Raw genomic sequence first — 25,953 nt, forward strand, 5'->3', positions numbered from 1 at the left:
TGAGAGAGTGAGCGAGAGAGCGAGCGGGTGGGTAAATAAATGTATGTATTATGTTGAACTTCTTTCGCGCCATACGTAACCGACCATGCTAACCAAGCACAAAAATTGACAAAGAAATAACTAAGTGAGAGGGCACATGGAAGAGGAGGCCATTACATCGGTTAACGAGCAGATGATTGGACGAATAAATGAGTGGGAGAGTGAGCGAGCGAGTAGGTGGACAGGCAGATAAGGAGCTATGGGGCAAGAAGGTTGGCGTTCAAGTGTCGCGATGGTAAGTAGCTGGGGCAAGGCGGTGAGTGAGCTGGTGAGCGAGCTGGTGAGCGAGCTGGTGAGCGAGCTGGTGAGCGAGGCTCTGAACGGGCAGCAGAACGTTTACGAGCTAAGATGCGTAGCGTCGTATGCCCCAACGAGCACAAGTGAGGGCCCACAAAAACGGTCAGCGCATCATCGCGCGGCGCTTCCAGACGCACGTCTGCGGCCGTCTGGAACACTCTTCCTTCCGATATTAGGAAGCCAATGGAGCTATGCACTTTTAAATCATCTGGATTGAAAACTCATCTTTAGAACTGTTTTTTGCGCTTACTTTTTGTCCTTCCCCCGTACCTCCGATTGGCACGGTTGGCTACATACGGTGTGAAAGAAGTTCAACATACTGTACGTAAATACGCAGCCAACTCACCTCGGGCAGTTTGAGCTTAATTGTTCCATCACCATCCTTGTTGAGGGCCTGGAATATCCCTGCAAGATACAAAAACGCAACGAGATTTGGTGTCACGTTTAACCCTCGCCAAACATACCTGCCACGTGGATCCCCTAGCCATAGCCAAATGAATTGCCTAACCCTAGCTAAATATCGTGAATGAAGAATCAATTCGACGTTTTCCCCCCATCATGGCGAATGTAGGACGTTCTGTTTTCAGCCGTTTATTTGTTTGTTTGTTGAGAAGCTGGAGGTGTCAAGGTAATCTACAAAGCCTGAAAGTTGATCGTGGTCTTCGAGCACAGGAGGCGCACACCCCCTGGGTCTTCGGAGATGGCCGACGATTTCCGACGGTCGCCGTCTCCTTGAGACCTGTGATGGCACCCTCCACCACCCCCGCCCCCTCCACTTCCCCCCCGACTCACGGAACATGGTCTCGAGCCGCACGAGGCAGCACAGGTAGTTGTCGAAGTCGATGACTCCGCTCTCCTCCATGTAGCGCATGGTGATGGTCTGTGTCAGCTGGTCGTTCAGACGGAAGCCTGTGGAAGGATTGCGAGAGCATCTCAACAAGGAGACGTACGTGTATAACTACGTATTGTAGATTACACATTATTCGATAATGCACATACGTACGGTGAGTAATGCGTGTTAAAAAAAAAGTTAAACATTAGTGTGATGCGATATAGGAGGAATCTGCAAGTAGTTGTGGGGCGATTCTCAAATACGCGAGCGAAACGATAAAATTACGTCGATGAGATTAACGGGGGCGCGACGATCCCACGACTTGCCGCAAAACAAGGAGACGACTCAATCTGAGAACCGATTCGTTTTTCACCATGCAGTTAATGGGGTGGCCTCTTCGTGGCTTTAGGGTCAAAGAAGAACCCGCAATAAACACTGAAGAACATTGATACACGTAATATTTGATGCACAAATATTTTTTCTTTGCCCTTTGTGTATACAGACTCCTAACGTGGCTTCGCTGTTTCACGCCTACAGAGTTTGTATGAACCGATCGCATACAACGTACATGCATCGATTCTCAAATTTCCTTATGTAATATCGCGCGTGTGTGTCTTCAGTGTTTTATGGGGAGCGGTGGCACAGTGGTGAGCACACTTGGCCACAAACCCGGCGAACAGAGTTAAAATTCTCACTCACGGTCAATCGGTGAAGAATATCTGAGCCATTCCTGGGCCTTGCCTCAGTGGACTCGACGTTAAATGAGTACCCGGTTACGATGCGTAAACATCGCCACTGGGGAGACAAATTCGGCCGGGCGTGGTGCTTGCCACCCACTCCCTCGTGTGCCGTGTGCGGCCTTCATAGGTGCTCGCTAACAGCACTTGCCCCATCAGCCTCTTAAGGCTATACGGCGGATCTTTGTCTTTGGTGGTGAGGAGATAGTCAAAAATTTAAAATAAACGTTCAGCGGAGTGATTCGGGGTGGGGTGGGGGCGGGGACGTTTGTTATGGAGTGCATCCAAGATGATGGAACCCACCTGCTTCAGCCAGAGCGAGGCGGAACTCGTACCCGTTCATGTTTCCCGAGTGGTCCATGTCGAACTGTCGGAAGATTTGCTGCGGAAAACGACAACGGACGCAACGAGAAGACCCCATTTTTTAAAAATCGTCGACGCTACTCATCACCCACGCAAAGATTTGCTCTCACTGCCTGCGCTCGGATGATTCGTCGTCTATCCACGGTCACGATCCCATCCCGAAATCGATGCTGCTTTTTTTTCGTCTTTTTTTGTCTCTGTTGTCTAGCTAATTCGAATGGTTTCCCATTCGTGGTCTTGCCTCTAAAACCGTCTTCCGCTCAGCTCCATTGGCCTCAACGTAATGAGCAAATTATTTGCGAATACGCTTTGATAAAAATGTTAATTCTCAATCGAATTCGATGCGCGTGTATCGCGACCGTAATAAGCCACTTAAAACAGCGAGTCGATAAATTGTAACATGCCCGTCATTTAAAATGCGACATGATGAAGACTTATAAGTGTGCTGATGGTTCAATTAGATCGCGATTCATGCATCGAATCGTACGAGCGAGGTTCAATTTATGTCGATTCGTATACTGGACAGTATTCAGTTATAGCTCTCCGTGCGGGGTTCACGTAAACCCCTGAAGAACACGATATTCTCCACTCGGTTACCGACAGAGAATGAGATTCCCGAATCGAATTCCGATCGCGAATCATGGAAACGTATCAAGTCAGGTGAATCTTCACGTCTATGAATTACGTGGCAAATACAAACTGTATCGCGTGTCTGTTTGTAAAGTGTGAGCACACACCAAAATAGACATATTATGTCTAAATATACCTGCACAATCACCACAATCCTGAAGGGGAAAATGCTTAAAACGCCGATGACAGTAAGTTTTAAATAACACCATGTCGGGTCGTTTAGCGTTTAAAATAACCTCCCTTTTGCGATTAGACTTTCGTTGTGAAATAGATTTCAAAAGTAATGCCACGGTTGACGAATCGGGCTCCGCCTGCCACGGCCCGGACGCTCACCACGTGTCGAGCGACGATAACGTTACCACGCTACCCACAGCTCCCCGGAGTTGTGTGGCAAAAAAACGAAACCACACGCGACCACCACCGGTCCCCTTTGCTCCCCCCTCGCTCTCTTGTCACCTCCCCCCACCGCCACCACCACCACCACGAGCTCCACAAGCCGAGTGTCTGTGACACAATGGGGAACCCCGTTGCTGCCACGGGGGGGCGGGGGGGGGCGGTTGGGGTCGGCTCTGGTTCAGACGGAAAAAACCCGAGTCTCGCTTCCCCGGCCACACCTGCCACGTCTTGATGCGTTGCCACAGGAAGTTGAACTCCTTGATGCCCAGCTTGCCGTTGCCGTCCCTCTGGGAAAGGTGGCGCAATGTCAAGGGGCATTCAAAAAAGCGACGGACGCGTCAATGGGCCGTCCTTCTTGGGTGCGGAAAGCCGCTCGACGGCGTCTGGGGCCACCAGATGGATCCCATTTGCAGCGAGTACCGGGAGACGGTAGGATTGGGACCTCACCGCAGTTACGATAAGGGGAGAAGCCCTCAAGCCGTCACTTATGGAGGTAGCCGTACCTCCCTGTGAGGGGCGGGCAGGAGCCGTGCTCCCTTTGCTGTTCGGTGTTTTCTGCGCTAATCCTGTGAGCGTGCGAGATTCTGCGAAAGGATACGTCCATGAGTGACACCATGTTGCGGCAGGCGTCCAGGCTGAAGCCGTCCGTCTTGAGGTCGGCATCTGATCGGCGTACGCATGTCGCAAGGCACCCAATCGGATCACCACAACGCGCATCCCATTACTGCTGAACAAACTTCAACAGGACATGTCACTGACACCCCAGGTGTTATATGACAACCAACTAAATGTCAACAGGGCCACAGTTCATGTGAAAGACAATTGTATATCAACAGTACAGTCGTCGTTTGACAAACTTCAATGGAAAGTGAAATCAGACATGAACAGTACGCGTGCTATGTGACAACCACTCAGACATCGATCAATAGGAGGCTCGTCGTGTGACAAACGCTCAACCACTGACGGCAGACTCGTCACACGGTGAGGAACCGCCGCCACCCCATGGAGCGTCACGTGGCCATCGCCAGTGTGTAGCACGAGGCTCACGCGCCGCTCAAACGCGCCGCTCACACTCGCCGCTCACACGCGCCGCTCACACGCGCCGCTCACACGCGCCGCTCACACGCGCCGCTCACACGCGCCGCTCACACGCGCCGCTCACACTCGCCGCTCACACGCGCCGCTCACACGCAGCCGCTCACGCTCGCCGCTCACGCTCGCCGCTCACGCTCGCCGCTCACGCTCGCCGCTCACGCTCGCCGCTCACGCTCGCCGCTCACGCTCGCCGCTCACGCTCGCCGCTCACGCTCGCCGCTCACGCTCGCCGCTCACGCTCGCGCTCACGCGCCGCTCACGCGCGCCGCTCACGCTCGCCGCTCACGCTCGCCGCTCACGCTCGCCGCTCACCGGCTCGCCGCTCACGCTCGCCGCTCACGCGCGCCGCTCACGCGCAGCCGCTCACGCGCGCCGCTCACGCGCGCCGCTCACGCGCGCCGCTCACGCGCGCCGCTCACGTTTTCCCACAACGCGGTTGAGGATGTCCCGCAGCTCCGTGGGGCTGATCTCGTTGTCCTGCAGCGACCGACCAAAGTGGGAAGTCAGCGTGGGTGGCAGCAGAAGCAAAGCGCGGTTTTACAAATTAACTTAAAATGCACTCTCGGCCGATCGGTCGATTTGTGCGTTTTTCCGTCTGACGATTGACTCGATGATGGTGAAAACACGACAAGGTGACAGGTGTTGCGCTGAACAGCTGACACGACGTACCGCTCCGGCGAGCCTGGCAAACACATTGACGAAGGCCGGGTCCACTGGCACCTCCAAGTCCAACTATAACATGTGCGGCACGCAGCGGCACAAACAAAACAGGGAACAACAAAACAAACATGCACATTACAAACAAGATCCTCCACAGAACTTTACTCCAAGTCCAGCCTTCATAGCCTTCCTCTTCTACAATAATGACCGACTTACATCTGCTCGCAAATAAACGGCGCTGGCATAAAAAAAAAAGTACTTGTATCATTTCAAGAGTGGAAAAAAACGAGGACGTTTCAGGAGAGAATGGGGAATCTCACCTCGGGCATTACAATGTCGACGTCATCGTCCATTTTTCTGGAACAGAACAGGAGAAGAAACGCTGGCATCACACAGATAACAGCTTCACGTTCGAGCACTTGAGAGGGGCGTGGGATGAGCCCCCGCTCGCCTACACGATCGCCAATTATCTTCTTTGTTCTTTCGGTAAAGTCACGTAAAAGGGAAATAATAAAATAATAAAAATAGAACCAAGAAGATGAATCCCTGCAGTCACGAAAGCTTTAAATCGAAAGATCGCCAATTAATTTCAAGGGCCCCCTCCGTGTTGAAAGCTGTGATCTGGGTTGGTCTGATTTAGAGGCATACCAATTCCACCTGCTCCACCCTTCCACCAGGGAGCAGTGGCTTTGAAATTAAGAGAGGGTGGACCCGAGGAGGAATGACTTCACGTGCACTCCGCTGGGAGGCCTGGGTGACCTTGTGGTTGACATGGCTCTCTACTGGGATGCTACACCATAAACCATCACGCGAGCTCCAGGCATCCTCGCAGCAGCTTTTGGCTATCCATCGAACAAAGACGGCCACTGCATCGGGCGCTTTCAGATGCGTTTCTGCGGCCGTCTGGAATCCTCTTCTGACATTAGGAAGGCACTGGAGCTATGCACTTAAAAATGTAGATTGAGAACTAATTTATTTAGAACTGCATTTTGTGCTTAGTTTGTCGTCCATCCCCCGGCACCTCCGATCGAATTGAGTAGGACATTGCCAAAGAGAATATTAAAGACCCATGTTAATGTATTCTTTGGTTCTTTCAGTAAAGTCACGTAGATATAAAACAAATAAGTGAATAAAAATAAAAAGAATATTAATAAAATAATAAACAACAAAAACAAGAATCTAGACTGTAGCCTGGTCCTTAATTGGAGTGAGTGTACTGGCAGTCAATAATGGAGACTATAGCCTGGTTATTAAGTTTGGTGAGTGTACTGGCAGTCTATAATGTAGACTGTAGCCTGGTTCTTAACCTCGGTGAGTGTACTGGCAGTCGATAATGTAGACTGTAGCCTGGTTCTTAATCGGAGTAAATGTATTGGCAGTCTATAATGTAGACTGTAGCCTGGTTCTTAGCCTGAGTGAGCATACTGGCAGTCTATAACGTAGACTTATTCTTGGTTCTTTCAGTAATTGAAATATAGTAAAAATAATCTCAGATGGAATTCATTGTTTCAAAGAGGACTATCAAGGTGTTAATAAAACAGAGCAAGGTCTGTTTAAACACATTAACATGTAGAGCCATCAGCGTACTACACGTTTGTCAAGATATTAGGTGCTGAAGTGGGAGGTGTGAGAGTAGTGGTGATCATAGTAGGAGGTGCAAGTTGTGGTCGTGGCAGTATTCGTTATGGTGGCAGTGGTGGTGCTGGCGGTAGTGGTGGTAGTGCTGGTGATAGTGGTATTGGTAGTGGTGATGTTGGTACTAGTGGTGTTGGCTAGTGTTGGAGCTGGTAGTGTTGGGTTTGGTGGTGGTGTTAGTGGTGTTGGTGGCGTTGGTGGAGGTGTTGTTGGTAGTGTTGGAAGTGGTGATGTTTAGTAGTCTTGGGTTGGTGGTCGTGGTGGTAACGAGAGTACTGGTGACGGCGGCGGTGGTGTTCGTAGCGGTGGTAACGACCGTGCTGGTGGTGGTGTTAGCGGCGGTGGCAGAACTCACTCCACCGCTTGCTGCTTCTCCGAGAAGACGCGCAGGATGAAGTCGGCCTCCTGGTTGGGCTCGAAGGAGGAGGGCATGACGATGTACTCGCCCGGGGGCAGCAGGAAGCGCTGGGACACCTCGCGAGTGTTGATGAACACCTCGGAGCGTGCCTTGGACGCGTGGAATTGGAAGAAGTCCTTCTTCAGCTTCAGCTGCGGCTGCCCCACGTGCTGCGCAGAATCAGAATCTTTGTTCATCCTGGAGAAATCCGATGAGCTATGAAGCTCTTTTTCACAGATGTCCGATAGGGGCACGGGGTCAGAACGTTACAGCAGGCGGCGGTCGGGTACACGGAAATCCAAGACGCGTTTCGCCTGTCGTTTGTAAAGCTTTCATTTAGTGGGATCAATTGTGTTCTCGTTATTTACCGTCTTGTTTGTATTGTGTCTCATCGGTCCTCTCTCAATTATTTCCATGACATTGCTATATCATTGGCTTTCCAATTGTAAATTATCGGAGGTGTAACGATTCACACCCTTAGTACATTCGACACGCTGATGTGACTTAAAGTCACAATTAAATTGAAGGATTTTAACACTTCATTTTTTATTGCTGTGAATGTGGTGACCACTTGTGGCTGTTGCGTCACGTGAACCCATCATACACAATAAACGCACATTTTTACACGCGTGATTCGACGCACTTATCGTGAGCTCCGCAATCAACATTAATCAATTACTCCATGCATCCATTTACACCTCTACAAATAACCTATTCTTATCCAATCAATCCAGTGGCATGCATCATAAGTGTAATCATTAATTTACATTTATGAACTGGTGAATCACTTGACTATAATTTTTCTTTTTTGTACACGGCGATCCGTTTTCCATGCCAGTGAAATTCTGTCCTGCACGCTAAAAAGCTCTGATACTTCAATGAGACGGTGTTCATGTGACTCATGGGACACTCGCGCTGATGCGATCCGACTCCCCGTTACCCCATGTCCAGCCAAGCAAGCCCCGCTAGGTCCTAGAAGCCATGGCCACTGCTCGCTGGGTGGCCTTTTCATTTTAGTTCGTCAGCTCCGGTTCCCGGTTCAAGAGCCATTTCAAAACAAGCAACCCGCGGGGTTTCACGGCTTCCTGCATCTTTGGCGGACCGATTACAATCCTGGATGCTGCCTCGGCATGAAGATAATTGAAAACAACACTCAATAATAATCATATTCTTACAGCCCATGGTCAAGTCACTGCTGGATAAAGGCTTCCCCCATACAATCACACCTACAATTAACATAATTGGCTACGTGCGGTGTCAAACAAGGGAGTTGTTGGACCATACTGCACCACGATGGTCAGTGTGTGATGGGAGTGCGCCCCAAGACCGTTTCAGCGACCACTCGTCACCGATGCTCGCCGTGACCAAAAATCTTATTGGGACAGCCCGGTTCGTGGTGAGGAGCGCCAAACGCTGTGGCACCAATCCCGCTCCCACCACTGCTCTCGGCATTTGAATGCGTGAACACGAAACCGTGGTGGGTTTGAACTGGGGCGGGGGGGGGGGGACTTGAGCAGTCTGCTGAGTGTGAATGTTCAAGTGCGGCGCTTTTGACGGCGTGGCGTTATCCCGACGGCCGTCTCGCGGAGCCGACCACGTCTGCCGAGGGGCACATCTGTGTGGACACACCAGTGCAGAACGTACCGACTGTGGGACCTGCAGAGAAACAACAAAAAAAACGAAAAAAATAGAAATTAAGCGTTAAGACGCGGCGGGGTGTGCACGCGCGATTGGTGGCACCTCGTCCGTGACCTCCGCGTGTAAACTCGGCTGAAATGAATCCGCGGTTACTAATGTCCTTCCCTGCACCTCCGATTTTGTCATCCTTTCCCCGCACCTCCGATTTTGTCATCCTTTCCCCGCACCTCCGATTAGCACGGTTGGCTACGTACGGTGTGAATGAGATTCAACGTACACACGTACATACAAGGACGTTTATGTTGGCAGCCCGAGTTCTCTCCCAGAGGCTGAATTTGCTGATCCAGAGTGAAACTTGTTTTTGTCAGATGGTGGCCATGTGAAAAAACAAAACATTTCCAGCACAAACAGCCATTGTGAAAAATCATTTTGAAAATGTGACGCGTTGACCTCCCCCATGGCACTTCGCTTTCAGCCAATTCCAGAGAAAATATTATTTTTAATAGAGCAAGTATTATTTCCAATCAACACTGCCTATCGTTTTTTATAGCTAAATGGTGCCATTTGAAATCTGTTGAAATACGTAGCAGAGTGAATGCACAGCATTTTTTTTCCCTTTTGATATCAACACACGAATGACTGGACAGATACATAAATGAACGAATGGATGAATTCAGCAGCAGCATCAGCGTTTCCCCGAGCGATCGGTGATGACGGCCGCGGGAGGAGCTGTAGGGAGGATGCTGCGGCGCGGTCGAGAGGTGCGGAGGAATCGGTTGAGCGGTGGCAGGGGGACGTGGGCGAGGGGCGGCCGCAGCACCTGGTAGATGGCGAAGCCCATGGTGAGGAGGTCGCGGCCCTGCCGGCGCTGCTTGCGTCGGTCCTTCTGCATGAGCGCCACCACGACGGTGCAGCCCTCCTCGTCGTCCTCGGGGTCGTCGTCCTCCTCCAGCAGGCTCAGCCGGAACTGCGGGTTGCTCCAGAAAGTGTCTGTGGGCACGCGGGTAAAGAAAGAAAACAAATAATGAGATTCGAGGACCCACGGGCACGAGCCTGCGGCGCGAGGGAAAGAGCGAGTGTGTGAGCGAGCGTAAAACCCAGCGTGCAACAAGGCCAAATGAGTGAGAGTGCGAGAGTGCACTAGCAAGAGACAGGGAGAGACGGCGTGCAAGCGAGCGTCCGAGAGAGGGCGGGAGCCACTATGCGAGTGGAAACGCGAGTGAAAGGGACAGCGAGTGAATGAGCACATGAGGACAGCGAGTGAGAGAGTCCGCGCGTGCACATGCATGGCGCACGAGAGAGCGAGCGCCTTCAAGAGAATTAGCGAGCACGATAGCAAGCGAGCGAGCGAGCATGCGAAGGAGAGACAGCAAGCAAGTGCAGCAACGGTGACCGATTGAATGAACCAGTGCGTGAAAAAGCGGGCTGCCGAGCGAGCGAGAGGCAGAGCGAGCGACCCTCACCCGGGAAGTTTCGGCAGCCGCCGGCGCTGCAGCCGCGCACCCAGCTGCCCTCGTGCACCACGGAGCTCCAGAAGTGGAGATTATCGTCCGAGAGTGCGTCCGCCGTCAGGTTGCAGATCTCCAGCCGTGAGAACTGGCGCAAGAAGTCGTCGTACGACATCCTGCGGGAGGAGAGGTCGGGGGTGGGACGGGCGGCGGGAACGCACGTTAAACCACTTGCACTTTTATCAACACTGTCCTGAATTTCGATTTAAAGCTTTCGTGACTGCAGGGATTCATCTTCTTGGTTCTTTTAGTAAAGTCCCGTAGAATGGAAATAATACAATAATAAAATAATAAAATAAAACTTAATAAGATAATTCTCACGACGTTTCGGCCACAACGCAAGCAGCCGTCCTCAGATGAAGACCAGGTCTGTCGGGGAGACAGCGTCTGAATTATTATTTTATTATTTCCATTCTACGTGACTTTACCGAAAGAACGAAGAAGATGAACATTGTCCTGCATTGCTAATCACCCGACAGCCGTCGCCAATTAAAGACAGGCCACAGTTCGGTTGTGGCCATGCAACCCAAACTATGGACCACATAGTAAACCCACAGAGATACACAGACAGCCATAGAGATACATTAAAGACAGGCCAAAGTTCGGTTGTGGCCATGCAACCCAAACTATGGCCCATACAGTAAACCACACTAGTCTGCAATACTTCAACGGAGGAGGAATATAAATTCTGGGGTCACGATTCAAGAACCAATTTCTTCTCTTCAACGCTGCCGTGAAGGTGGCGCCTCAAGTTGGCCCGGTGGCTACAGGGATCTGAAATAACCAAATCTGACATAATGCCCATGATACGATCCGATGCATATCGGAGGAGTATCGAATGATATCCACGAATTTGCCAGACACCAAAGAGGCCAAAGGGGTGGAGAGATGGCCAGGAGGAGAGCACTCACCAGAACTCGCCATCTTCACTCTTGACCATGAGCCGATCCCGATCGTCGTCCGACACCTCGTTCCACTGCCGCGAGCTGAGGGACGGGGCCACGCGTAAGCCAGACATACAAAGACAAAGACCCCCCCCCCCGTGTAGCCTTCACAGACTGTTTGGGCAAGTGCTGTTAGCGAGTGGCGCCTGTGAAGGTCGGTACTGCGGCACACGAGGGGGCGGGTGGCCAGCACCGCGCACGGCCATGGTGCTGCGATGATCATCACACACACACACACACACCCATTAAGCTACATCGTGAACCATCTTCTTGGTTCTTTCGGTAAAGTCACGTAGAAGGGAAATAATAAAATAATAAAAATAAAACATAATAAAATAATTCTCACGACGTTTCGGCCACAACGCAAGCAGCCGTCCTCAGGTGAAGAACAGGTCTGTCGGAAAGACAGCTGTTCTTGCGTTGTGGCCGAAACGTCGTGAGAATTATTTTATTATGTTTTATTTTTGTTATTTTATTATTTCCCTTCTACGTGACTTTACCGAAAGAACCAAGAAGATGAATCCCTGCAGTCACGAAAGCTTTAAATCGAAATTGTGAACCATTTACAGATATCCCACTGCTTTAGAGTGATCCTCTTGCGAACTTCTCTACAGGTAATTGAATATCGTGAAAGCGATGACTTCATATCTCAGGGGACAGCGTGAAAAGAATTGAACACGTGTATTGGGATTTGTGAGTGATGTGTAGAGGCTTTGAAATAAAATGTCGTTCATTCAATAGTGTTCTCCCTTCTCATGTTAGTGGGATATCTATAAATGGATCAAACTGTAGCTTAACCCGACATAACTACTATTTGTAACTATTTTTTTATTTTACCAGGCATAGCCCACTAAGCTATATAGCTGTTTTTCAGAAGCGACCTGGCCACAAATGATAGCTCAACGGAGTGGCAGATGTGGAAATGTATAGCAGCCAAATACTGTAAATGCATGTTGATACTAAATATGGAGGGAAAACCGGATGATCCGGAGAAAAATCCACACAACCACAGGGAGAAAGACATTCAAATGGAAAATATACAGCAGGCATCAGGGTCAAAATTGAACCCACGACCGCCTGCATATCAGGCGAGATAGTTAACATCTCGCCACCGCGGTGAGATGTTAAAAATGGCTCACACTGTAGTTCAACACCACATCATGCACATTCCCAGGCCGCAGACCGATCGGGGCTGCTCTGTAATCCGTACGCCCACTCAGAGTTGGCCCGTGGCCAAAGTGCCCGGCGACAGGTCCCGACAGCCAGTGACGGGATGGGCTGTGCACCTGCAGTGCCACAATTGCGGAGCACACTCCGTACAAAGGATACGTCATTAAACATGCATTAAATACACCGCGGGGGGCCTGCTCCTAATGTGGAAAGTGATCTCAGCCTTTCAATCGGTTGTTCGTGTTCCCTTTAAGCACCGAACAAAGGCGAATGGTACACAGGCTGTGCGTTACATCGGAAAGGTGACAGGAGCTTTGTTTCCTTCTCCGCAATGATATCCTAATTGTGCTTTCATTGTCGACTATCAAGGAGTTAATAAAAAATCCATTCACAGAATTCTTGCAGAGCCAGTGCATCACCCCAACGTGTTACAGAATGGCCCGTGGAAGGAGATATCATAGAAGCACTTCCTAAATATTTTCAAGTGACCTCTTATCCACACCACAGGGGTGAGAACGTCACCATCTGCCCCGCTGTGCCGAGCAATGATCATCATGATGTGACAGTCCAAATCGATACTGCATTTTCAGAGCTGGAATTTAAGCAAATTTAAGTGAAAATCAAACAAAAATTTGCTATTATGTTTTTTTTTCTTCTTCTGTGCACTCATTGGCGACTGGTCTTAGACCATCAACTCACACCACTTGAGAACGCAGTATAGTTCAGAATCACAATCAGAAATGTAGCCAGTAGAGTTAAAAATCTCTTTTTCAAGAGCGACTCGACCGGCAGACATCAAAGCATTCCACAATAACATTAAAAAAACCTTGATAATAACATTTTGATTTAAAGCTTTCGTGACTGCAGGGATTCATCTTCTTGGTTCTTTCGGTAAAGTCACGTAGAAGGGAAGTAATAAAATAATAAAAAATAATAAAAATAAAACATAATAAAATTATTCTCACGACGTTTCGGCCACAACGCAAGCAGCCGTCCTCAGGTGAAAACCAGGTCCGTCGAGGCGACAGAGTCTGAATGAAACAGCACACGAGCTTGGAGCATATATATAAGCTGGGCGCATTGACAAAGGAATTTGCATATCAAGAGGAATTTAGCATATTTATGGGAATATGCTAAATTCCTCTTGATATGCAAATTCCTTTGAATTTAGCATATTTATGGGAATATGCTAAATTCCTCTTGATATGCAAATTCCTTTGTCAATGCGCCCAGCTTATATATATGCTCCAAGCTCGTGTGCTGTTTCATTCAGACTCTGTCGCCTCGACGGACCTGGTTTTCACCTGAGGACGGCTGCTTGCGTTGTGGCCGAAACGTCGTGAGAATAATTTTATTATGTTTTATTTTTATTATTTTTTATTATTTTATTACTTCCCTTCTACGTGACTTTACCGAAAGAACCAAGAACTTGATAATAACAATTACGTTGTAAAATTACATTCCCACTTAAACTCGAGTGATTTTAATAGAGTGATGCTGCTGCGTTGGGCTTTGGGTGCACGAATAATACAACTATTGAGCACATTTGTCAATACCACAGCCTTCAAAATAAAATATAAATTAGAATGCTGTGAAGGAGGACTACTTCCCAAAACGTCGCCGATTGTTTACGTATCCAATCATGGACTGCTGAAAACTGGATGCGAAACTCAGGATATTTCTGTGGTACCTGCCAAGGAGTCTCACCTCTGAGCAAGAGGGAAACAACCCTTCTTATGATTCTATGTTTAATCGTGACGATCTAGCATTTTAAAGTTAATTACACACACATCAGATGAGCTAATATCTGTCAAAATGTTTACATCCGTGCTTTTGTTTTTTTAAGTCCTCGTAAACTGTAAGGCAAACAGCTGATGCCTTGGGCTTCCTCAGAGATTTACACCTCGGAGCATGTGAACATTTGTTCTCTCATCCCCAGAATTAGGCCTGCCCATCACCACAAAATGCCAACGATGTAGACGTCATCATTGGCCTAATGATCCACGACATGTCAGGCGTAAACATTGCCATACAACCGGGCCAACATTTAGCAACGCGCCAATCGTTCAGGAATATCTCGCGAACACCCGCAATGTGCACGGGGGGGGGGGGGGGGGGGGGGTGTGAGCGAGCAACAGAGGCAGGGCGCACGAGCAGGTTGGGCGGGTGGGTGAGTGAGTGGGCAGCGAACCAAATTGGTGGCCGAGGGGGGTGGGGGGGAGCGAGACGGTCGACGAGCGGCAGAGCGAGCGAGCGAGCAGCCGAGCAGGACGAGTAATACCTGTCACTCCACGGGCCGACCCACTCGACTTGGCCCCAGGGGTTTCGGATACGGACGAGCTTCACCATGCCTCCGTTGTGGTACACCTGCCCGCACACACGCCGCCAGAAATTTGTGAAAATTTATTCTGAAGGTGACCTAAGACCAGAGAGTGCGATTTTCGCACCGTGCAAGTGGCTAACCCATTTGAACCAATATCCGCTCGACGGTGCGGTTTGAATTCACTCACGTGCGGCTGCGCGGTCGGACGTGGGACAGCATTGCGAGTGTACCGTGCGCTAATCGGCAGACGGCTGTCTCGTGCGGCTTTGCTTTGTGCGCCATTTGCCACATAAAGCGAGGGAAACCTGTGCTTCTTCAGGTACTGCCGATGGTTTTTCCCATTATGTACAAAGGCAGTTGTGCTTTTTACACGTGTTTGCGTGTCGTTTGAAACTTGTGGTATTCCAGCCTGCGCTATTATTTCCGTTGCGTTAGGCTTTTCTCGTCAACTGCAGAACCGACGCGTTCTCCATCGGCTCCCCCTTGAGCGCATGCTCTCTTAACAGCCAGCACGACAACGTCACCGTGCTGCGTCCGTTCTCTGGTCCACGTTGCCCGACACAGCAGCTCGGTGCATTTTGCGTTCGGTGTCGAGGCGGCGTTCACGAGGGACGCCAGCCGGAAGGTGATTAATCACGGCCAGGGGTGTGGCGAGAAACTATTTTTTTATGAAACTAAAAAAACTGGGCAAGGCTCTTTTTCAGACGCGTTCTGGCCACAAATGATAGCTCCACGGAGCGGCTTATCACGTGGAAATGTATAGCAGGCAAACACCCTAAGTGCGTGTCGATTCTAAATGTGGAGGAAAAAACCGGAGGACCCGGAGAAAAATCCACACGCTCACGGGGAGATAGACACGCAAACTCCAAACATACAAGGGGTCAGGGTTGGGATCGAACCCACGACCTCCTGTACACCAGGCGAGGTAGGTAACATCTCCTAACCACCGAGAAGCTCGCACCTGGTCCACACCCGTGACGGAGTAGGCGTGGCCCTTCACCAGCTTCCACGTCGTGATGGCCTCCGTGTCGGCCGCGCTCGTTATCTGTTCGCGGGAATAACAGGAACAGACAGAATCGATTAAAACTGAAAGGCACCAAAGATCAACCATATACAGTAGCGTTTAACAGACTGTTGAGGCAAGTGCTGTTAGCGAGCACCTATGAAAGGCCAACATGGCACAAGCTGGGGTTGGTGCCCAGCACCAAGCCCGGCCACCTTTGTCTCCCCAGTGCCGGGTATTCGTTTTTAAGGCCGAGTCGACCTAGGGGAGGGCCAAGGACCGGCTCTCATACCCGTCACCGATGTTGGCCACAAGCGGGAATCGAACGTGGGTGCCCGGGTTCGTAGCGCAGTGCACTAACCACTGCACCACTGCTCCTCATACACAAACAGACTGCGCAGATACAAATCACTTCTTCAATAGCAACTGCGGTCGTGAAATGTGCGACCATCGTTTTCAGAATCAATGATTGATTCCGCAAGTCACGAAAATGGCATGGCGGCTTTTTGTCAAGTCACGAACGAACCGATTATAATGTCAAGTCAGGCTTGAACCGGTTGGCGAACGTTCCAAACCTCGCGGCACATTCCAACGCGATTGGTTAGCGGCAGGCATCACAGACCTCGAGAGCCCAGCGGCAAGGCTCGTGAGTCGCGTTGTGGTACATCCCAAAATAATAATAACAATGCTTTAATTTTGTATAGCGTCATTCATGCTAAAAGCATCCCATAACGCTGTACATTAATGATATATAAGGACCAAATCCCATGTGCAGCTACTACCAAGCAAATGAAAACCCTACGACCAAGCAAAATGTAAAACGAAATTCAGAAATGGCACCAAAATAAAAATCACAAACAACTAAAAAGTGATCACAACAAATAAATCAGTAAAATGTGTATTAACTTCTGGATAATAGCCTCCTCCCCACCACCATCATCATAATCGACTTTATAGTCAGCCATTGTCTATCCACTGCTAGGTCAAGAGGCCTCTCCATGCCTTCGCTGTCACCCGACACGTGTCCGTGATGCCACAATCCATCTCACGGAGTTGATCTCAGCAGTCCCACCTCTGCCGCGGTGGAACTCTCGACCAAGCTCCCTCCTTTGGCTGCCGTTCCGTCAGCAGTCTCGAAGAAACCCCAAGTGTGAGCATGGTTTTCTAGACGCCCGCTATAGAATGCCAGTGAGAAACCCTCACGCGCAGTAAAACCCCCCAACAGATAGGATTTTATTAATAATTATTATTATCACTGAATCGCTCCATTCCCGCTGGTTTCTTCGTGCCAAATAACAAGACACTCGCACTCATGCCAAGTGTCCAACAAGGGCGCCTTTGTGAGTGCGCATGGCTGGCTGTGGCGCGAGAGAGCGAGCAAGTGGGCAAGTAGGCGAGCGAGCGCACGGATGAGTGAGCGAGCGAGCGAGCAGGTAAATTAGCTAAAGGTTGCGGAAGCAGACGAGTCAATAAGCGGGTGAACGAATGAACGTGCGAGCGTGCGTGTGAGCGAACAGGCGAGTCAGCGGGCGGGTGAATGGCCGAGATGAGCGAGTATAATAAACAAGCGACTGGGTGAGGAGGCGGGCAAGCGAGCAAGTGGAGGAGCGGGGCTTGCGTACGTCGATGGAGCAGCCCATGAGCGAGCCTCTCTGCACGCCCTGGTTGAGGAGTTTCCAGAGGTTATGGGGCGCCTTGGAGAGGGTGAACGTCTCGGTGACACCGCCCGTAAAGTCCTCAAAGCCCTCGCTCGTGCTGCCCCCGGTCAGGGCTTCGTACGAGCCGTTCATTCTGCACGTGGGGGGGGGGGCAGAGGGCAGAGGGCAAATGTTAGAGAAATGGATTGCTGCTCCAAAGCTGCGTTTAGATCTGCACCACATCTGCACCTCCTCACGTGTGGATGTTGTCAACATTATTTTTCATTATCTCGTGTGTGTGTGTGTTTGCTGCAAGCCATGGAGGCGGGGTTTATTTAACTTTGCCGTAATGGTCTTTGAAGCGTCACGGGCCACGCACGGCGATATTACATTTCCCGAGCTCGTTAATTTATGCATGATGCAACGACGGGCGAGCACGCTTTTGCTCACAGTGTGGGTGTGGTGGCTAAACGTGGGCACATGTTGTGACCGACACAGCACATTAAGTATCCGACGCATATGGGTTACACTATTACCGCTGCTGCTTTAAAAGATTAATTAAAAAGTTTTCTAAAAATCTCACGACATACACAGAATCGTATGAATGTCATAAGTGGCTCCATCTTAAAATGGACCGTGGGCAAATGCAACGCCTCCGTGAGCTGGTCACAAGATTTATTGCGAGAACTCAACATTCCTATGACGAGGTTGACCTTACGATGTGATGATGCACATTGATAATGATGGTGACGATGCTGCTACCAACGACTTAGAGAGACGCGCATCGACTCTCGAACCATCATAAGGCGTGCATTTCAATGACAGTGCAAACTAAGACGGTGGCAACACCCTTGCAGTGCCACGCTACATCGCTCGAAGACATTGTCATTCTTGTTATTATTAGCAACGAAGCATACGTGAATGTACAAAAACAAAAACACAGCTGCAGCATGAGAACAATGAGCCCAGCCAAGTGGCTCGAAACCAGATGGCAGTCTTTACGCGGGCCCCACGACGAATGCCATCAACGTGGTGACCAAAAATCTCCCGGCCTCCAGAGCGACAACACAAGCAAACCGAGCACTGCTTCTCTCCGGACAGTGAACGGGGGTCATTGGCTACGGCAGCGAGGGATCCGCCACCCTCTCTCACCAGCAACGTGCGAGGCCGGACCCAGTGTCCCCGGATTACTGGGCATGAGGCCCACAAATTCACACGAGGCCCACAAACTTCCTTCGGCAGCCTACCCAAAGCAGGGGAGGCTGCGAAAGGAGTACAAGTTATCCATAATAGTTTTTTTTGTGTTAGAACTCGTAAAACCTCTATTATGGATAATAACGGTCGTGAAAGCCTACGTGTTAAACAGATGTTGGATGTTTTTAATAACGGTTTGGATGAAGGCCCTCCCCACGCGTTTTGGGCAAGGGGAGTGTTTTTTGACAATATTTCACCACGGCCGGTCAGGGCGAGTTGATGCCATGGCTGCCCAGGACCGGTTCAGATGTCGCTCGCCACTGATGTGAGCCATGGCTCGGATTTGGACTGAAGTCGCCGGGTTAATGGCGAAATACGCTCAAGCGCTACGCCGCTGCTTCTTCTTCCAAAAACCAGTTTGAAGCGGCAACTTTAAAAGATGCAAGTTTTGCTTTTCTTCCTTAACTTTTGAATGTAACCCCAGCTGAAAACCGGTTTGGTTTTGGAGTGAGCTGGACCAGGCTTGCCTAAACCTCACCAGGCACGACCAAAGGTCGCACAGTGGACATCTGTTTCCAATTAAGATGTATGGGCCACACGGAGAGTCGGTGAATTAGCAAAAAGGTTTGAATATTTTCACCGCTGGCAGTGGACTGTTAACTTTGACATTCTCAAAGTCCAGTCCCCACGCCCTAACCACAGTCCACCTTATTACATTTGCCAGTCTTTATTATTCCAATGCGAACTAAGCCGTTGCTCATCCGACTGGTAAAATGTAAACAAGGTTGAGCTACAGCTTAAGGACAAGAATTTAGGGAAATTATGGCTAAAAAGACAGTGCATTCCATTTGTTACGTACAGCGTATATATATAGCATGTCGTTCTACTTATCACTGAGTATTTGTGACCTCAACGATGAAGCGACCCAACTCTGCAACGTTGGGCCTTGCCGTGACATCATTGGTATACAGCACCGTACTGTACTCCCATCCCGGTGACATTTACAATGCAACCTGCCCAGCTTCGTCTCCATCTACATCCATTCCTTTTTTCCCTCCTTCAACGGCGTTACGTTAAACGTATGCACGCCACCACGCCTGTGGCTAAGCGTCCAAAATACTTGTATTTTTATTACGGGATGCAACCTTGCTCTTTCAGCGACCTCTCGTTGTCACACTTGCGTCAGGGCTTTCCAATCGTCATCTCCGCCGCCGCCACCACCACAGCAGCTCTCAACAGCTGTGTGGTCATCCTCGTCCTACTCGCCGCATCGATCGGCCGCGTTTCACATTCAGCGCGCATCGCATTCGGACAAAAAACAACGATCTTCTTGGCTCTTTCGGTAAAGTCGTCACGTATAAGGGAAGTAATAAAATAATAAAATAAAACATAATAAAATAACTCTCACGACGTTTCGGCCACAATGCAAGCGGCCGTCCTCAGGTGAAACCAGGTCTGTCGAGAATTATTTTATTATGTTTTATTTTTATTATTTTATTACTTCCCTTCTACGTGACTTTACCGTAAGAACCAAGAAGATGAATCCCTGCAGTCACGAAAGCTTTAAATCGAAAAAAACAACGATGTTTTAACGCACCCGATTTTCTTGGCCCGGCTAACACCGCCTTTTTGTTACCCATGTATAATATTTTAAAAAATACAGCGAAGTTGAGAATTCAGATGAAACGCCAACGTTTAAAGAAGGCTTCTGCTAATAATGCACGCACAACTAGCTCACCAAGCAGGGGGCGAGGGGGGTGGCTGGGGGGGTGGCACACTCACTGCGAACAGATAAATAACATTTTTGAACGCAACAAACGCAGGCTCTGAGCAAAGGGCTCACGAAGCACAATTGGCTATAAACAAAACAAGGGGGCTCCTCCGTGCATGCGAAATGCATCGCTTGTGCCAGAGAGGAGAGGGGGGGTCAAATCCATCTGTGTGTTTCTGCCGCTGCCTTGGGCTCAGAAGCACATCCTGCACGGGGGACTGAGAAGAATGTTTGGTGCTAAGCGCTGCACTGTGAATTATAACTAGAAATAATTTTTGTTTTACATTTTTAAAAATATATATTGCACTTAGGATTTGCAAGAAATTTTTTTGTTTATCTGTCTTTTTGGGTTTTTATTTATTTTACTGTGACTTGTTGCGTTTGTCGGAGAAGTGGCGGCGGTGTTGTTTTTGTTGATGAAACACGATTCAAGAGCTCCCTGGCTCACAGGGTACTTCAAAATAAACTGAAATGAACTTTAGTAACAATTTTGGAACATCTGTTATTTGCGCCATTCTCATAGCGCGAGGCGATTGTGGAAGAAGGCGCCGGGTTTCACAGACGCGTACAGTCTGCCAGCAGGGGGCGACGTCGCTGTGGTTTTAATAAGTTAACTCATTTGTGTTGATTATAGATTTGAAGCTTTCGTGATTGCAAGGATTCATACTCTTAGTTCTTTCGGTAAAGTCACGTAGGTAAAAAATTAAATAAAAATTAATAAAAAATAAAATAAAAATCACGACGCTTCGGAGGCAACACAAGTCTCCGTCATCAGGTGGGACTGCCACAGCCAGATTTGCTGCATCAAGTGAGGCAGGCAATTTTTATTAATTTTAATTTCATCATTTGTGTTGGTTTCTCTTTTGCTCAGCAGATCTGCCGAAACGCGCACCGGGTCTTCTCTCGTCTCCGAATGACACCACGCGTATCGCTGTTGTCAACGTTTTTTAAAAATAAAATATCTTTCATTCCACATCATTGCCATTCTGGCTCAGGTATTTATGACTGGCTTAAGGTTTAGAAAAGGACCCCATGCGTGTGCTGTATAGTCTTCCTTGTCTCTGAGCTTATAGCTCAGATGCTCCAGTGCTGAGATTGGACCTAATGAATACACAACCATTGACTACGGGAGGGGGGGGGGGGATTCGTGATTCTTCCACGTACTCAATATGGTTCTTCCGGCTTGCGAAATTGAAAGTCCTTCACAAAAGTTTACGTTGGTTTTTAAGAGGGCGAAATGTTTGGCGGGAATGTTTGGCGATTCATGGTCACGATTTGACTCAAGAATCTATTCATTATCGTCGTTATCATGTTGTGCGGTGGAAGTAGCGGCCGCTAGCGGCTGCCAGGGAGGAGAAGGGGGCGATCGCGCGAACCCATCTCAGACAGCATTTATTCATTGAAATGCAATGTTTGTAGCGTCAGCTTGAGATAAAACATAAGAATGAATGCATTTAAGTATCATGCCTTTCTAAAACGATACAAAACAAAACAAATCATTTTTATTTAATCTGGTAAGGCCCACGGAGCGATATAACTCTTTTTCAGAAGCGACCTGGCCACATATGATAGCTCAACAAAGTGGCTTATCACGTGGACATTTATAGCAGCCAAATACTCTAAATGCATGTCTCTAAATGTGGAGGGAAAATCCGGAGGGGACCCCGAGAACAATCCATGCGACCACAGGGAGACCGTGCAAATTCCAAATATTCAGTCGTGAGGGTCGGGATCAAACCCACGACCTCCTGTCTACCAGGCGAGGTAGTTAACATCTTGGCACCGTGGCACCAAGGGACCACACTTGATTTCGGATTTTTAAAGCTCGTACAGGGATGGTCAGCTATGCGGTACAGTGCTGACCGAGTGGTTTATTTACAAGAGAGATCTATTTATACACGGCAAGCAGCTTAAAAGACAAGCAGGCCCACTTTCTTGTACAGACAAATATCTCCAGTAACAGCCTTAAATAGACTGTTGGGAACAAATCCTATTAGTGAGCACCAATTAAGGTGTTGACAGCACCACACCCAGATGCCTTTGTTTCCCCAGTGCTTACAGACTTGCACCAGGTACTAATTTAAGGGTCAATCAACCTAGGGGAGGGCCCGGGACCGGTTCAAATATCACTTGCCACATCTTCTTCCTTCGTATGACGAGGTGAAATGTGCAACGTTCCTTGTCAATGTCGACGTTATTAATCCATTCTTTTAAGCCACTCACCACTGACATTAGCTGGAGCCAGAATTCAAACCCAGGTCGCCGGGTTCATCGCGTGGCACGCTAACTGCTGTGCCACTGCTCCCAAACACTTTACCCGAGTTATCGACAGAATGCCTAATAGCTTTTTACATTTTGTATTATCTTTCGCCCCCAGGTTTATCGTAACTGAAGAGAGATAAAGGATATCTTCTAGAGTCTACTTATACACACACACACCTTCAAGCTAATCTTCAAATGCACATGAATCACATCACATGTACATACATGCCGCACCTCAGATTAGTACGGTTGGCTTCATACATATGGTGCTAAAAGAAGTTCAACATACAAATCTGTAAATACATAAGCTACTGTACCCACGAACCCATGCGTCAGCTGACAAAACGACTCACCTTCACACAAACCTACTTCGTTAGCAGCAAAGACAACGATCCTCCGTATAGCCTGAACAGACTGTTGGGGCAAGTGCTGTTAGTGGGTAGTACCTATGAAGGCCGGCACGGCACACGAGGGCATGGGTGGCCAGCACCATACCCGGCCGCCTTTGTCTCCCTAGTGGCTATGTTTACACACCACACCAAGTACTCATCTGAGGCTGAGTGGACGTAAAAGAGGGTTCAGATAATCGTCACCGGCGTTAGTCTTCATCGGGAATCGACCTCGGGTCTCTGGGTTCGTAGCGCAGCGTGCTAACCGCTGCGCCACCCCTCTCACGCATGGGCAGACGGACCAAGGGGCACTTGCTCAACGTGCCCAGAGGCTCACGTGGGGGGGCGACGCGAGCACGAGAGCGCGAGCACACTCACTTGGCATAGGCCTTCTCGAGCAGCGCGCTCCAGAACTCGTTCCCTTCGGCCGAGTGGACGAACACGAGCTCCCCGGACTTGACGGGCAGGCGGTCGTCGATCACCACGTCCACCCACTCGCCAAACTGCCAGAACTGGCCCCGGCGAGACGCACGCCACCGGCAGACACCATCCACAAGCGCCGTTACGCACTCAAATGTATACGGTATACGCGTGTCTGTGTGTGTCTGTGTGTCTTTTATCCAGGTCATGCCTCTCATTCCCCAGGATAATCAAGAGTTGACCGTAGATATATGAATGAACTCGTAGATAAACTGACAGATCGACATAGAGAGATATATTAGGGCTTTAACAAGTAATCTAATGATGAATATTGAATCTTTAAGCTCATGGCACACATCGACTTACCTGCGTAAGAATTGATGTTTTTCATTTTCGTATACGCTGTATACAAGTTTCATTTGGCCCTTCGAACTATTAGAAGCCGCTATATTCACAACAGTGTTAAACCAATAATCAATTATTTCATCAAGTTGCAATGCAGCACTGTGAACATTTTATGAAATCGCTGAGGGCGATTGGTTAAATCAAGACAGATGGAGACATAGTTATTTAAGTATAGGCAGAATGATGCCATTTATTTGCAAGTGAAAAATTCCACTTGGAGACTGTAGATTCACTCTTGTGGGTCGCGCTGTTATCAAGCACCCATCATGGCTGGCGCTGCACAGGAGGCTACTGTGGTGCTGTGATGTTGACCACACCACAGCACGTTTGCACCTCCAATTAGCACGGTTGGCCACATACGGTGCAAAAGAAGTTCAACATACATACATACAGACGTACGTACATACGTTAAGAGATTTTTTTTCACCAAAATTTGTGCTGCTCTACATTACAAACTAATTCACGGGTCGCTGAAGACGGCAGCGGGTCATGGGCGTTTAATGTTTGGCTCAGCCGACCAAGGATGAAGAGCCTGGGTTAGGTGGGCATCGTGCAACAACCGCGGACTGCGTGATGCACGCACGGGGAGCTCGAAAAAACCGGGTCGCGGGGATCGCGCAGCGCGGGTCAGGGCGGCGCGGCGCGGCACGCGATGACACAACGACGGGCGAGGAAAATAAAAACGCCCCGTGCAGTTCCTCGGGCCAACTCGCGTTGGAACGCCTCCCCGTGGCTTTCCACGGCGCCGGCCCCAGTTGAGAAATCGTTGGATGGCGGCAATTGCCAATTTCGCCTACGGTGATGTAACGCAATCGCCTGCCGCCACTGCTCACTGGTATTTGCTCAGCGCGGTTGTCCCGGACATCGCCAAAGAGCTCCAGTTCACGGCTGGGGCACAGCAGGCCCTGCCACTTTGTTTGCTCAGTACAGCCCACCTCACATATCAATGCAGGGATTGTAACAGTGTCCTATTGAGCAAAGAATAATTTATCAATTGATATTTCACTTCGGCTAACACCATTCTGTTTGCAGCTGTCATGTTCTTGTGTTTGTACAATTGTGGTGTGTGCGTGCAAACACTGGGGTTGGGTCAAGGCGAGAGATAGTGTAGCTACAGCGTGGATCGTTGCGTGCACAAACGTAAAACACAGGTTGCTCATAATAAAGGTTTTGGGTTAGATCGCGTTATTTATAAATGTGTCGTTTATTATTTAGATTTTTTAGCTGCTATAAATGTCCAACTGACAAGCCACTTTTTTGAGCTATCATTTGTGGCCAGTTTGCAAATAAAAAATAAGTTCATACCTCAGTGGGCTTTGCCTGGTGGGGTGGGGATGGTTTAGTTTTATTTGTATATTTTTGGGTGATTTGTTCACCTTTGTTGTACTTTGCACTACTGTCGTGTTTTTTTGTATTGTTCGTTGCTGTAACGTCTTGACACCGCACCCCTTACTGGCCATCTGTGATAAAGTGAAAGCTCTTTATCACAAATATAAGAATCTGATTGTGAAGTTGTCGCACCTGGAAATGGAAGATACCGGCGTAGCCACCGGTGAACTCTTGGCCCGAGGGTACGACTCGCGCCAGCAGTTTCTCGTTCAGCGTCAGGGAGGCGATAGCCGCCAGCAGCCAGCAGTCGCCTGGAATGACAACGCACCAGCCAAAACGTGTGTTAAGTTGGTTGTCCTTCCGCACCTGGTTGTCCGATGAGCACGATTGGCTACGTACGGTGCGAAAGAAGTTCTACATGCATACATAAATCGTTAACACGTCCCTAAAACCTCCCAAAATATTCATCAATGCATCCGTCAAAATAATAAATCGACACATCCGTTGAAAAAGTTACCATTAACCCATGCGCCAAATCATCAACATATCCGTCAAAAATGTGTGATCAACGCATCCGTCAAAAACAATCATCATCAACACATCAGTTAAAAAAATCAATAGAACAAACGAGACGTACACTACAACCAAGACAGGACAAACGAGTTCAGGAGAGGGACTGATTATTGATATGAATCATGAACCCAGGGTTGGGTGGCTGAACTGTTACTTGCCAAGTGGCTGGCCAAATCCACCCCTGGCCATTCAACAAAAGGTTACAGCTTCAATAACGAAAACAAAACCAAAAACTTCAAAATCATGGTAAGTATTGTCGTTGCTTTGACTTTGCATTAACACATACCATAGCCACGTGACTGTGAC

At 49.0% G+C, this 25,953-nt stretch overlaps 1 protein-coding gene across 1 annotated transcript in view; it reads right to left on the minus strand.

The window, feature by feature from the left end:
- The window catches only part of LOC133341336 (calpain-1 catalytic subunit-like), a 43,970-nt gene that overhangs the window by 3,301 nt on the left and 14,716 nt on the right, over window positions 1-25,953 (minus strand). The window contains exons 4-21 of the mRNA XM_061549876.1: window positions 25,267-25,385; window positions 23,299-23,432; window positions 17,290-17,458; window positions 15,626-15,709; window positions 14,623-14,708; window positions 11,139-11,213; window positions 10,183-10,343; window positions 9,540-9,709; window positions 8,726-8,737; window positions 7,040-7,251; window positions 5,370-5,406; window positions 5,059-5,121; window positions 4,809-4,866; window positions 3,893-3,957; window positions 3,513-3,581; window positions 2,209-2,287; window positions 1,129-1,245; window positions 683-741 (exon numbers count right to left, since the gene is read on the minus strand). Coding sequence (XP_061405860.1) covers window positions 683-741; window positions 1,129-1,245; window positions 2,209-2,287; window positions 3,513-3,581; window positions 3,893-3,957; window positions 4,809-4,866; window positions 5,059-5,121; window positions 5,370-5,406; window positions 7,040-7,251; window positions 8,726-8,737; window positions 9,540-9,709; window positions 10,183-10,343; window positions 11,139-11,213; window positions 14,623-14,708; window positions 15,626-15,709; window positions 17,290-17,458; window positions 23,299-23,432; window positions 25,267-25,385 — 1,769 coding nt within the window. The remainder of the gene's footprint in view (window positions 1-682; window positions 742-1,128; window positions 1,246-2,208; window positions 2,288-3,512; window positions 3,582-3,892; window positions 3,958-4,808; window positions 4,867-5,058; window positions 5,122-5,369; window positions 5,407-7,039; window positions 7,252-8,725; window positions 8,738-9,539; window positions 9,710-10,182; window positions 10,344-11,138; window positions 11,214-14,622; window positions 14,709-15,625; window positions 15,710-17,289; window positions 17,459-23,298; window positions 23,433-25,266; window positions 25,386-25,953) is intronic.

This window comes from Lethenteron reissneri, chromosome 11 (genome assembly GCF_015708825.2).
Source record: "Lethenteron reissneri isolate LAM-NWPU_2019-01 chromosome 11, ASM1570882v1, whole genome shotgun sequence".
Lineage (NCBI taxonomy): Eukaryota > Metazoa > Chordata > Hyperoartia > Petromyzontiformes > Petromyzontidae > Lethenteron > Lethenteron reissneri.